The sequence below is a fragment of the Aquarana catesbeiana genome, linkage group LG10 (genome assembly GCF_042186555.1).
Source record: "Aquarana catesbeiana isolate 2022-GZ linkage group LG10, ASM4218655v1, whole genome shotgun sequence".
In the NCBI taxonomy this organism is placed as follows: domain Eukaryota; kingdom Metazoa; phylum Chordata; class Amphibia; order Anura; family Ranidae; genus Aquarana; species Aquarana catesbeiana.
The window spans coordinates 117908985-117923418 of record NC_133333.1 but is presented as its reverse complement, the minus strand read 5'-3'; the positions used below and the strand labels follow the sequence as shown (position 1 = coordinate 117923418).

The window sequence follows — 14434 nt, the reverse complement described above, 5'->3', positions numbered from 1 at the left end:
TGGCATGCTCCATGCATGTTTCATTTTGTTTGTTTATTTATTTATTTAGAGAGTCCATCAGAACCAGAACTAAAAATGGAACAAAACGGAATACAAGTGACAAATGAAGCAGTCAAGGTAAATGTAAAAGCAAAATTGTATTAGTATTTTATATCTATATGAAGAGAAGTACAGTAAATAGGGTCAAACGAAATCCTGTCTGAACAGTAAAAGAAAATCACAAAGCAAAAAAGACCAACACACGGAGGCTGATTTACTAAAACTGACGGGTGCAAAATCTGGTGCTGTTGTGCATGGTAGCCAATCAGCATTTAACTTGAGCTTGTTCAATAAAGCTTTGACAAAAATCCTGGAAGCTGATTGGTTTCTATCCAAGGCTGCACCAGATTTTGCATTCTCTAGTTTTAGTAAATCAACCCCAAAGTGTTATCACGTTCAGCCTTCAGGCATCCTTCAGAATTGTCAAAAATAATTAAGAAGAAGCAAAAAGGAGACAAAGAGGATGGGCTGATTTACTAAAGGTAAATAGACTGTTCACTTTGCAAGCGATGTTGCACTTTGAAAGTGAATTTTCTCAAGAGTTTAGTACATAGCCATTATATATCCATCATGTAGCCATCGTATTGTACCCCAAGCCTCACAACTCTCATCACAAATAGCCAGCCCTGAACTTACAAGACTCACTAGCTACAGAAGCTTTGCCGTTCACCAGTTCTTTACACAAAAATGTGAACATAGACGCCACCCTTGGGCATTCTTTTGTATATTTCATTTATTTATTTATTTATTTATTTTTTGTGTTATGGAATGTACTTGATGAACATCAGTTCCCTAGATATGCCCATCTACCTTTTATGTCCGTCATACTATTCAGACTTCAGACATTCTTTCCCAGAATGGCACTATGAATTAGGTAAATGTAGACCGGATCCTCATTAATCTGAACAGAATGGAAGTGTGTCACAGTCCTCAAAGCATCATAGAAGTATCCTGGCACAGTCCCCAGTTTGGTGAATCATGCAGAGGAAATGTTCTTTTGGCATGCACTCAGTGGGGGTCCCATAACTGGTACCAACTGCTGACAAACCACAGCGATGAGACAAGATGGGTAGATAAGATAAATAGGAACATACTGGTGTTCACTTGGAAACATTACAGATATAGCAAAATTGTTTATAGGTTATTTTAGTGCAGAAATCTCTTGACTTGAGATAAGTAGTACTCTCTCTGTTTACTTTCCCTTCAATAATCTATTCTGGTTTATGATTCTAAAACAAACAGTGCTACTAGTAAGAAAAAGATGAAAAAATTAGATTGTGTTTAAGGCTACTTTAACACTGGGGCAGGGGGGGTGGGGGGTGGGGGGGCTTTACCGCTGTAATAACGGTGCTTTTCGGCTGCTAGCGGGGCATTTTTAACCATCGCTAGCAGCCAAAATAAAGGGTTAAAAGCTTTGCAGGCGCTTTCACCAGCGGTGCCCATTGATTCCAATGGCAAGGGCGGTGGAGGAGCGGTGTATACACCGCACAGCCCGAAAGATGCTGCTTGCAGGACTTTTTCTAACGTCCTGCAAGCGCACTACCCCATTGTGAAAGCACTTGGACTCTCACACTGGGGCTGCAGGGGAGGCGTTTTTCAGGCGCTTTACAGGCGCTATTTTTAGCCCAATAGCGCCTGAAAAACGCCTCATTGTGTAAGGGGTCTATAAGTGTCACAAACATCTAATCTGTAAGTAACTCTCAAAGTTTATCTTTTTTTCGTTTTGGATAGAGTTGGGCAGGATTAAAATCTGTGTTCCTGCTAGAAATACTTACCCTGTCTGTTTGTCCTGGTGACCACCATCAATGGGACTGAAATTGATGGATGCTGAGTTGTTATCAGAACAGCAATAAAAGGGAGATGTTCTAATGGGGACACTTGATTCAATGATAACTATCTAATGGGACAGTTTCCCTCACTTTTCTTCCACTTCCTGTTGTATTTACAGGAGAGAATGTGAAGAAAATTTTCTACAACTGGACACAGATGGCAAAAACAGGAGTTTTAAAAATTCTACACTCTATTCAACATGAATTGATCCTAACCCCATACATTCACACAAGCTTTAATACAGCCATTAAAATGAACCCTTAACTCTTAACCTGCACCCTAACACAAAACCTTAAAATGGTTCCAAAGGTAGAATGTTTTTTTTAACCTTAAAGTGATTGTAAAGTCTTGTTTTTTTTTTATTAAAATAACAAACATGTTATACTTACCTGCTCTCTGCAGTGGTTTTGCACAGTGCAGCCCGGATCCTCCTCTTCTCGGGTCCCTGGCTGGAGCTTCTGGCCCCTCCCTCCTGTTGAGTGCCTCCACAACAAGCAGCTTACTATGGGGGCACCCGAGCCGAGCTGCATCTCTGTGTATCCATTAAGACACGGAGCTGCAGTTTGGCCCCGCCCCTCTCTCTCCTGATTGGCTAACTGAGTTTGATTGACAGCAGCGGGAGCCAATGGCACCACTGTTGTGTCTCAGCCAATCCCGGATGGCCGATTTACCCATGGACATCGCTGGATAGAGATGGGGCTCAGGTAAGTAATGGGGTACTGGGGGAGGCTGCTACACACAGAAGGCTTTTTATCTTAATGCTTGGAATGCATTAAGATAAAAAAAACTTCTGCCTTTAGAATCACTTTAATGCATTCTATGCATTCTGGTAAAAAAACCTTCTGTGAGCCCTCCCTAAATACTTACCTGAGCCCCATCTCGATCCAGTGATGTGCACAAGAGCAGAGGCTCTTGGCTCAGACACAGCAGCAAGAGCCATTGGCTCCTGCTGCTGCCAATCACAGCCAGTAAGGAGGGGGGCAGGGTTAGGGTTGCCACCTCATCCCTTTAGACTGGGTTCACTCTAGAGCATGCAGCGGCTGACAACAGGAGTCTGGGGCGTCTCCATTCACCGTTTCAGGTCCGATTTCAGCCCGAATTTTTGGCTGAATTTGGACTTGAAACAGACCAAAAGATGCACAGGGCTCCTGTGCAATTTGCACCGGATCCGACGCGGAGATGCGTGAACAGGCTCTATAGAGAGCCGGTCACTATGTCCTGACATGTGAATTAGATGCAGTGCGGGGGAAAGCCGTATCCAATTCGCAATAGTGTGAACCCAGCTTCAAACCGGAACACATATTAATTACACAGGTTCTGTGACTGCTTAAGGTGGTAATTAAACTCACTTAGTGCCTTGTCTGCATTAAATTAGCCTCAAAATCTGTGTAATTATTATGTGTTCTGGTTTAAAGGGATGAGGGATGCTGTAAAGCAGGGATATGCAATTAGCGGACCTCCAGCTGTTGCAGAACTACATGAGGCATAGCAAGACTCTGACAGCCACAAGCATGACACCCAAAGGCAGAAGCATGATGGGACTTGTAGTTTTGCAACAGCTGGAGGTCTGCTAATTGCATACCTCTGCTGTAAAGCAAGCTGGGTGCCAGCCTGAGGTCAAAAGCCAATAGATGCACAATAGGAAGAAGAAGGTGGCAGCACTTCCAGGCATAAAAAAGTTACTTTATTGTAGCTCCAATTAAAAACGAATCAATGACTAAGCACAGGTGTGTGAAACGCGTCTGCCTAACATTTGAGCTTGCTCCATGTCATGTCTTGTCCTCGTTTTTAATGGATCTACAATAAAGTAACTTTTTTATGCCTGGAAGTACCAACTGTGTGTCTTATGGACTCAGGAGAAGCATGCATGAGTGCCCCCATAACAAGTGGCTTGGTAAGGAGCACTTGGCAGGAGGGAGGAGCAAGGAGCGCCGGCTGGGGACCCGAGAAGAGGAAGATCGAGGCTGCTCTGTGCAAAGCCATTATACAGAGCTGATAAGTATGACATGTTTGTTATTCTTGAAAAATAAAAGGTGAACCTTTAGCCCTCGGTCACACCAGTGACAAGCCACATCCTACTGTCCACAATGGAAGCGGTCAAATCGTGCGACTCTGACTCCATCGGAGTCACGCCTATTTTGAAAGTAGTTCTTGCGCTACCTTTTGCAAGTTCAGGTGCGACTTTCATTGACATCTGTGCATGAAGTTGCACAGATGCCTTCCAAGTCGTCCCTGAAGTCATTGACATGCGGCTTAGAAAAGGTGCGATTTCAAGTAAAGACACACAATTTCAAAGCTGCGCTCGGTGTGACCGAAGACTTATGCCGTGTACAAAGGGGCGGACTTTCCGCCGGACTAGGTCCGCCTGACTTTTCGATGGACTTTTCGACGGATTTTCGAATGAACGAACTTGTCTACACACGATCAACCAAAGTCCGATGGATTTGTACCTGATGACGTACGACCGGACTAAAATAAGGAAGTTCATAGCCAGTAGCCAATAGCTGCCCTAGCGTCAGTTTTTGTCCGTCGGACTAGCATACAGACGAGCGGACTTTTCGACCGGACTCGAGTCCGTCAGAAAGATTTGAAATATTTTTTATTTCTAGGTTCGTCTGACTTTTGGGGAAAAAAATCCGCTGGAGCCCACACACGGTCAAATTGTCCGATGGAGTCCAGTCCGCCGGACCTAGTCCGTGGAAAAGTCCGCTCGTATGTACGCGGCATAAGAATCACTTTAAAGCTGAAGTTGAATCCACCTATATTTTTTTCAAATCTTTTATTTATTAAAAGATCCTTAATCTTATACAACATCCTTAATTATCATAAGAAAAAAGATACAATGATGTAGGGTGAGTTGAACTGCATAACATGGCATAGACAGGGAGTTCAAGTACACCTGGACCATCAGTTATACCTATCTGAAGTAACTAGCGTCTCCAGGTTTTAGAAACTTAATAGTTGCAGTCAACCCCTTCTCCTGCCGGGACAGAGAGTATCTTACTTCTGTAGTTCTTCTTTGGAACCCTGGACGGTTTTGTGGATCCTGCCCCTGTTTTGAATCTACCTATATTTTGCCTTTCCTGGTTCCATCCTCCCCCCCCTCATAACCCTGCTTTCTGTTTTCAGTACATATCTTATTTTTAGACCCAATGATGCCATCATTAGGTGTCTGTGATTCCCTATTTAAGGCAGATCATGTGTGGTGGGAGGACTGGCAGGGTGATGTATATAGATAGCTTCCTGAAAACATCACTTTACATCAGTACTCCAAGAGTCCTCAGTCCTGATGCAAGCAGTGGCTGACTCTTAGGAGGAGTTATGAAATTATCAAAAGAATCTTGGGCCTTTTCTTAATTATATGATTGTTTTTTTATGTATATTTAAACCTGGACGATGGAAATGCTATTGATGTATTGATGTGATATTTTAAAATTTAGCAAAATCATATAATACGTCCCTTAATATCTCTGTGTATCAGATGTTGAGAATTCAAGGAATAGTGGGGCGCATATAGATCTCCTTATTAAAATGACCCAACAAAATCTTTTTGTTGCTTGTTTTCACTAGTAATATTTCTAAGCAGCATTCCAGACACACCTAGTGTAACCTAACTCTGTGAGCATATTGATTTTGTAATGGACAATAATATACACTAGAATGTACTGTTCTATACTATTATTGACTACATGTCATCTTAGTTTAAATACTGTGCTGAATACACATTTTTATACTTAAACAACAATTGCAGCAGTTTGCTTGAAGCTGAACATGATGGACATGTGTCTTTTTCAGCCTTGTCAGCTATTATTATTATTTTAGTCTTTATTTAAAAGTGTCTACTTACAGTATAAAACAACATTATACTTCAACTCAAGTAATAAAAGGGTACAATTACAACCTTCAGACTAACACATTCAGATACAAGACAAAGGAGATGAGAGACCTGCCCAAACAAGCGTAAAATCTAAGAAGGAACAAATTGAGTAGTGTCAATATGTGTTGGTCAACTTGACTATAGCTATGTAACTATAATACCTGTCCAAAGTTTTGTTACATTGTTTTTAAAGTCCAGACCATACACGTAAAATTTGGATAATGACATGACTAGTATCTCTTGCCCCTTTGTTTACATTCAGCTTTTGGCCAGAGAATCTCCTGGCTGCCAGCTGAATGAAGCTGAGGATAGAGACCTGTGCAGGAAGGTGTCAAATTCATGAATGCTCTCTTGTACAGACATGCCCCATTTGCAAACTGGTGGTAATTTGTTTTGAATCTGTTATAGCTATAGTGAGAGATTCCTAAAGTGGCAGCGGCTAAATTCATTGTATGTGTCGGTACTGCCACTGAAACTGGTGCAAGTACCATCATCAGAGAAAGGAAAAAACACCACTCACCAACCCAGTGCATGAATATGTGAATGAGTGTGGCCTCAGCCAGTGCCGCTCCAGCCACACCCTCTGACATGTTTCACCCTGCACACCGAGGCTTGGTCACAAGTGTGTGCGGGCGAAACATGTCAGAGGGCGTGGCTGGAGCAACACTGGCTGAGGCCACACTCATTCACATACTCATACACTGGGTCAGTAAGCGGCATTCTTTCCTTTCTCTGATGATGCCTCTACACCCCTGAATGGTGCAAAGGCGCCTGCTCCCTTCACTGCAACTGTCGGGAAATCTTTGTCTCGCTTAGAGTGGCACTGCAAGTAAATCCTGGATCACTGTGGCGCAAGTACTTGCCTGAATTAGGCTTGAGTAGTTTTAAAGGGACCTACCACCAGAAAATGCCAGTCTGTGCCATCTGTAAGCCGGAGTGGTTTGTTTTTGTAAGCAAACCTTCAGCTTGCATGTGATCTCCGCAACTGGCTGTCATAGTAATTGCATGTTTGGGAGCCACAGCGATTAGTTCCATATTTTTAGTCTGAGAGCTATGGCTGTCAATGCGGTTTCTTAACTAGCAGCATGCACAGTGTGCTCTTCTCATTCACATCTCCAACGTAGGTAAAAAAAAGAAAGAACTACGTATGCCTAAAACTTTTTTGGCCATACTTCTCTTGTGGGTCACAGGAGTAATTTCATTCTCCTGTGACCCAGAGCCAGCTTATAGCTAGTTGTTGCCTGCTATTAACTGACAGGGCAGAGCCGAGGCAGACTCTGGAAGGATCTCAACAATACTGTCGGGATCTACTCAGCTGCCTGACTGATAGCAGGCTCCATCTATCATTGCACAGCTGAGAGCCAGAGCCAGCTATGCCCACCCGCCCCCTTCCCAGCTGGCAGAGCTGGAGTAGCAGAGCAGAGAGCAGTAACTGACAGTCACTGGTCTCCGCTTGGAGCGGACCAAGAATTGAGCAGTCAGGGGAAATATGATTGCTCAGTTCTTCCCGGTGTGCGAAACAGCTGCATCTCGACAGTGATGCTGCAGCATGGAAGTAAGTATGAAGGTCACACTTCTGCTTTAATATCCTCTTAGCATGAGGAACTGAGAACGTTAATCTAAAGACTGCAGTACATGCCTAAATGAAATGGATAGCATGAGAAAGGGATATGCAGAGAATTGAAGTTGTAGGGGAGAAATCTTGTAGTAATGCTTGGGATCGGGATTATGAGAGAACAGAATAATATTATTGGATTGGTGGTGTTGTGGAGAACACTGCTTGGAAAGTGTTCATGGATAAGGTCAGGCTCAGAATGAGTTGGAAAGTGACTTGAAGGCAAATATAGTCATTCAAATTTAAAAACCCAACTACAGCCCAAACAATGTTTTTATTATTTAGATTGAGTGTTGGAAGGTTAGACAACTTTATATTGCTGTGTGTTAGCCAGAATAAGAAATGAGAGTTACAGTGGGGAAAATAATTATTTGATCTTCTGCAGATTTTGTAAGTTTGCCCACTTACAAAGAATTGAAGGGTCTATAATTTTATCATAAGTGTATCTTAAATGATAGAGACCGAATATCAACCAAAAATCTAGAAAAAAACACGATACAAATGTTATGAATTGAGTTGCAGTTCAGTGAGTAAAATAAGTATTTAATCCCCAAGCAAAACGTGACTTAGTACTTGGTGGAGAAACCCTTGTTGGCAAACACCGAGGTAAGAAGTTTCTTGTAGTTGGTGACCAGGTTTGCACACATCTTAGGAGGGATTTTGGTCCACTCTTCTTTACAGATCTTCTCTAAATCCTTAAGGTTTCTTAGCTTGAAGCTTGGACTTGAAGACACACTAAGACAGATAGTCATACGGCGTTGATATTCCAAAAAGTTGTGATATCAAAAACTCGATGTTCAGATATCATGCAGAAATAAATGAAAAATTTCCATAGCGTGATACCGTTTGAATAGGGTTTATTTATAAAAAGGTAAAAAACTCACATGTAAGAGGATCGTCAAAGTAGGCTTAGTAAGTACAGGAGCGAGAGCGGTATATGTGTGTAGGTTTGAACATCAAGTTTTAACCTTATTGGAGTACAATCTTCAAATTGAATGTCCTAAACGTCGGTGCCAAGTCGGTGGTCTGACTCAAGATCTGTCGTGCCAGCTCGTTTTGATATCCATTAAGTCAGTTGACTTATAAGCCTATATGACTTGGGGCGCGTAAGCCTCTCCAGGTCATCGACATCTGGTAAGCCTCCTTTTGTTTATTGGTGGTGGCCCATTTGATATCACAGGTTTTTTGAAATATCAACGTCGTATGACTATCTGTCTTAGTGTGTCTCGGATTATCCTTGGACTTTATTATTTGGACTTGTTACATCCTATAACGTACTTGCTAGCTCTGGTCTCCTTATTCACATTTTATATTTATGTACTCAGTTATTTCATGGTTTATTGACCCTATTCACGTTTATTATAGTTCATATATTGATTTATTTGAATCTAAATGCACTTTATGTGTACCCTTTTGTATAGTAAGGTACTCTTATAATAGTCTTTCAATTCTATTTGGGATAAAGCGCTACACTTTTTTCACACTTTGTATTTGGGCAAACTTACAAATCTGCAGGGGATCAAATAATTATTTCCTCACTGTATTCTGTAAATTTGATGGATGTCTGATAGAACAGAAATTGATGGAAAATTCTATGTATGGGGACACAGGCAGCAAATCATCTAGTACAATGGGGAAGTGTGCGCAACCTTGTCAGAATGTTATTACTGTTGTGTCCCATGAGGGAGATTCCCCTACCTTTACTGTGATGCAGTAGATGGGAGAGATATGTAAGTCTTTAAACAGCATTCATGATTGGTCCTACTGCTAAGAGTGTAGTTAGGAGAAGAGGGTTTGTGTTTTCCATTGCACAGCTGGCATTGTTGGGAGTTGTCTTATTGATGAGTAAACATACTGGTTTGGTCATAATTGGCTTTGAGTATGTATTATTGTTTTAGATTAGATTAAAAAGCTTCTTGATTGACAGAGAATGATGTGACTGGGTCTATGTGCTCTGTTTAGCATTATGTAATAAGGTAAAACTTTCTAAATACATTAAAGAAAGTTAGCCATTGTCTGAATTGCTGTACCAATTTTATCTATTAGATATATGGAGAGAGAAGAACCTCTTTATAAGGGATGGTACTTTCCATTTTGCTGTACATAGGTAGTACCCTTCAATAAACCATTTTTGTACCCACGCACTTAATCCCGTTGGTAACCAGTGCACAAATACTATCTACGTTGTGGTCAGATGGTGACTTGGTTATGATTCATCTTTCAGGATTGTACTTAAAGCCTGCTCATTTTAGTTGGAGACCACATAAGTCCCTTTTGAGAAATTAAACCTTCTGTAGTGATATCTCTATCTAGATCACAGAATATGTTTGTATGAATAAAGCAGAGTTCACACCCCTTCTTGTTAACTGCTCTGCACACAAGGGTAGCGTATGGTGGATATACTGCATATTACAACTATTGTCTAGATTTTTTTAAAAACAATGATTATTTAATACTGAGTAAATCTAAAGAATATCAGTCATAGTCTAAGAAACAATAAAAAAAATTCACACCAGGATATTTAACCTCCCTTGCGGTATTCCCGAGTGTGGCTCGGGTTGAATGTTCATTACCAAAAGCGGAAACCCCGAGCCAGACTCGGGATTGCATCGCAGTATCCTGGTACAGGTTATTTACCTTGTCCCCAGGATCCTGCGATGTCCTCCCGCTGTGTCCTCCGCCGGATTCCTCAGCCCGATGTATTACTGTTCCTGGCTCTGTTGCCTGCGAGCATTGCGAAACATGGAGGCGGAGCCCTGCAGCAAAATCAAAAAAGTACAAAACACATACACACACATAATACACTGTAATCTTTAGATTACATTACTGTATCAAATCATTTCACATCAGTTTTGTCCAGTGCCCTGCCTGCTCTTTTATATTATATATACTGTTCTTTCTGCCTGGAAACTTGAGAACGTCCATTGCATCCAAGAAGCGTCCCTCTATGTCAAAAGTGGTTTTAGACCAGCTAGAAAACAGCGATAGTGAATTAGAATCACTTGCAGAATTGAGCGATAGTGATTCGTGGGGAAATTCGTCATCAGACACTGAAAGTGGCGAACAGCGACGATTCTGCGAATTTCAGTGTTTTTGATTTGATTACATTTTTCAATAAAATGTATTATTATTATATTATTATTTTTTATAATTATTTATAGTTATTTATTAGATTATAATTTATAATTTCATATTTCAAACTTTATCATACCCGGGATGTCTACTAGACTCTTGTTTGGACAGATTTAAGTGAGTTATTCCTAAGAATTACAGGCCTACAATATAAAACGCCAAATTTCCATGCAAAACATTCAAAAATTCAACAATCAAAAATCAGACATAATCATACCGCCAGGGAGGTTAACTCTTTAGCAAATGGCTCCATCTTTCCAAAGCAAACTTTGGAGGCACATATTTCACTTATCCCGAACCAGAAAAAGACCCCCCCCCCCCCTGCACAAACACTCAAAACCCTCCTGCTGTTGAATTACGCACGTACTCGAGATATTCCTCTTTGCCTATTAGCGGTCGACGCTGAAAAAGCGTTCAAACGCGTTAGCTGGGAATTTCTACGACTCTCGCTTGAACAGATTGGTCTAGGCCCCTATATGATTTCATGAATTATGTCCCTCTACGTCTCCATCAGCCAGAATCAGAGTGAATGGGTCCTTGTCTCCTGCGTTTCCAATTTATAATGGAACATGTCAGGGATGCCCTCTATCTCCCCTTCTATATGTCCTTACAATGGAACATCTGGCAATTGCCTTGCGACAGAACCCAAACATCACGGGTGTTTCGGTGGGCCCTCTTCATGCAAAGATGGCTTTATTTGCAGATGACCTGCATTTGTTTGTAGCACAACCACATACTTCCCTTCCCTCAATACTTCTGGAATTCCAGAGATTTGATGAAGTCAGTAACTTCAAGGTTAACTATAGTAAAATGGAGCTCCTCAATATTTCTCTATCGCAAATGACTATAACGCAACTCTCAACAAATTTTCCTTTTAAGATCTGCCCCTCTTTTATTTGCTATTTAGGGATCCAGATATCAGCTTCTGCTTCACAAAAATACTCTTTAAACTTTCTCCCATTGCTTTATAAAATTCAGTTGGACTTGCCCTCCTACACTTCTTAGATTCTCATGGCTCACTTGAATCAACATTCTTAAGATGGATATTCTTCCTTGCCTCTTATATTTATTCCAAACTATTCCTATTCACCTCCCGGTCCTGTTTTTTAGAGAACTGCCACGGATGTTTTCAAACTTTATTTGGAATTCAGCCTGACCCAGAATTTGTCTTAGGACATTATCTCTCCTGAAGCATCGATATCAGGGTTACCTGATATCGCTATCTACCATAATTCAGTAATATTTTCAGATATTCTTGATTGGTTCCATCATCCCTCGTTGAAGTTATGGGTACAACTGGAGGGCCACATGAATCTTTCTGCCCTTCCATGGATCTCACCCGCTCTTCGCAAGGGCCCCTCAACTCTGGCTGATCTTACTCGCCAAACACTTAAAATATGGGATTGTGCAATAGCTATTTTTAAAATTTAAAACTATCGGGGCCCTATGACTTCCTTCTTTGGAACACCAGATTTTTTACCAGCCTTCCGATCAACTATGTTTGGCCCTTGGCACAAACAGGAACATAGAAGATCTAAAGTCCGACCTGACATTGACTGTGGCCTCCTCTTCCTCAATACCCTTGCGTAATTCCACGAGGTGGTTGCAGAGGTAACAGGCATTGTCTTATATACGATTGATCTCTTATATAGTATTTGGGTAAAGGGGGGTATACCCTTGGCAATCATTAAGCAGACATTGTATCTTAAATGTATGTAACGTCTCATAATGGAACTTCTTTGTCTATTGTAAATTTAAGCTCTGTTTTTTTTTTTCTCTATATTTGAAAACCTTAATAAAATAAAATTAAAAAAAAACACAGAATTAAATTATGCCCTACAGCTCAGGCAGAATGTACTTTGAGATGGAACAAACTTTGATTTTTCACCCAGGGGGATAAGCCTAGAACTTTGTTGGCTTGTAAACTTAATCCCAGGACTACCATGATAGCTTTACCAAAAATTAGGCTGTCTTTGGTTGTAGTTTTACACAATCCTCATTAATTAATGAATCTCCTGGATTTTTTTATATTTTAATGCCAATATTTACCAGTGCTCTCCTCCATTATAGGAAGAGGACTTACATAGTTGCATAGTAGATGAGGTTGAAAAAAGAAAAAAGTTCATCAAGTCCAACCTATGTGTGTGATTATATGTCAGTATTACATTGTATATCCCTGTATGTTGTGGTCGTTCAGGTGCTTATCTAATAGTTTTTTGAAACTATCGATGCTCCCCGTTGAGACCCCCACCTGTGGAAGGGAATTCCACATCCTTGCCGCTCTTACAGTAAAGAACCCTCTACGCAGTTTAAGGTTAAACCTCTTTTCTTCTAATTTTAGTGAGTGGCCACGTGTCTTATTAATCTCCCTTCCGCTAAAAAGTTTTATCCCTATTGTGGCTTCACCAGTATGGTATTTGTAAAATGAAATCATATCCCCTCTCAAATGCCTCTACTTCAGAGAGAATAAGTTCAGTGCTCGCAACCTTTCCTCATAACTAATATCCTCCAGACCCTTTATTAGCTTTTTTGCCCTTCTTTGTACTCGCTCCATTTCCAGCACATTCTTCCTGAGGACTGGTGCCCAGAACTGGACAGTATAATTCGGGTGAGGCCGGACCAGAGTCTTGTAGAGTGGGAGAATTATCGCTTTATTCCTGGAGTTAATCCCCTGTTTAATGCATGCCAATATTCTGTTTGCTTTGTTAGCAGCAGCTTGGCATTGCATGCCATTGCTGAGCCTATCGTCTACTGGGAGCCCTAGGTCCCTTTCCATCCTTGATTCCCCCAATTGATCTTGATCTTCTTGCAAGGTTTTCACATCCTGCGGAGAAGTTATTGCCCTGCTTAGCTTAGTGTTAACCGCAAATACAGAGATTGAACTGTTTATCCCATCCTCCAGGTCGTTTATGAACAAATTTAATAGGATTCGTCCCAGCACAGAACCCTGGGGAACCCCACTACCCACCTCTGACATTCCGAATACTCCCTTTTTATCATCACCCTCTGAACCCGCCCTTGTAGCCTGTTTTCAATCCATGTACTCACCCTATGGTCCTTGGAAACGATCCTTACTTGGTACAGTAAACGTTTATGGGGAACTGTGTCAAATGCTTTTGCAAAATCCAGATACACCACGTCTTCGGGCCTTCCTTTATCTAGATGGCAGCTCACCTCCTCATAGAAGGTTAATAGATTGGTTTGGAAAGAGCGATTCTTCATGAATTCATGCTGATTACTGATAATGATACCATACCAGCACATTATGCTTTAACATTGCAGGTATTAACCCTTTCTCTGCCAGGTCCGCATGTCGCACGGACCTAAAAAGTGCCAGCAAGGACCTCATATCTCCCTCTCCTATAAGCTTATGGTCACTTTAATGATCATAAGCTTATATCAGACTCTGCTGAACAATTCTTTAACTCTGATCAGCGGATTACAACCCGCTGATCAGAGTTATTAACCCCTACACACACACGCCGTCGCCTCCCTGTCCCCTGCCTCTCCACCTCCTGCTGCTAACTTCCACTTTTAACTGCTCCCCCCACTCTCATCCCCTTCACCGCCCTTCTTCTCCACCAACACTAATTACCCACCCTCCACCCGTTCCAACCCCCCCTCCCCCAACAAACCTGCTCCTCACAGCCACCATCATTAGCTGGCATCCCTCCTCTGCCACTCCCACCGGCTTCAGGTGCTGCATGGAGCTTGGGGGGGTCCAGATGTGTCCCCCCAATACCTCTGATGCCCCCAATCCATGGCCGCCCTGAGCGGCATCCCTCCTTCCCTCCCTCCGCCTGCAGCTTCTCCCTGCACAGATCTCCTGATCTGTCAGGCTGGAGATCGCTGGGGGGGGGGGTGAAGTTGTGGCTTGGGGGGGCTAGGTATACATGTGTATACCAAACCCCCCCTCCCTATACAATGGATATAGGCAGCAA

General features: G+C 41.9%; 1 protein-coding gene across 1 annotated transcript in view; it reads left to right on the top strand.

The window, feature by feature from the left end:
* The window catches only part of MCAM (melanoma cell adhesion molecule), a 185652-nt gene that overhangs the window by 86934 nt on the left and 84284 nt on the right, over positions 1-14434 (top strand). Inside the window, exon 4 of the mRNA XM_073602541.1 lies at positions 50-117. Coding sequence (XP_073458642.1) covers positions 50-117 — 68 coding nt within the window. The remainder of the gene's footprint in view (positions 1-49; positions 118-14434) is intronic.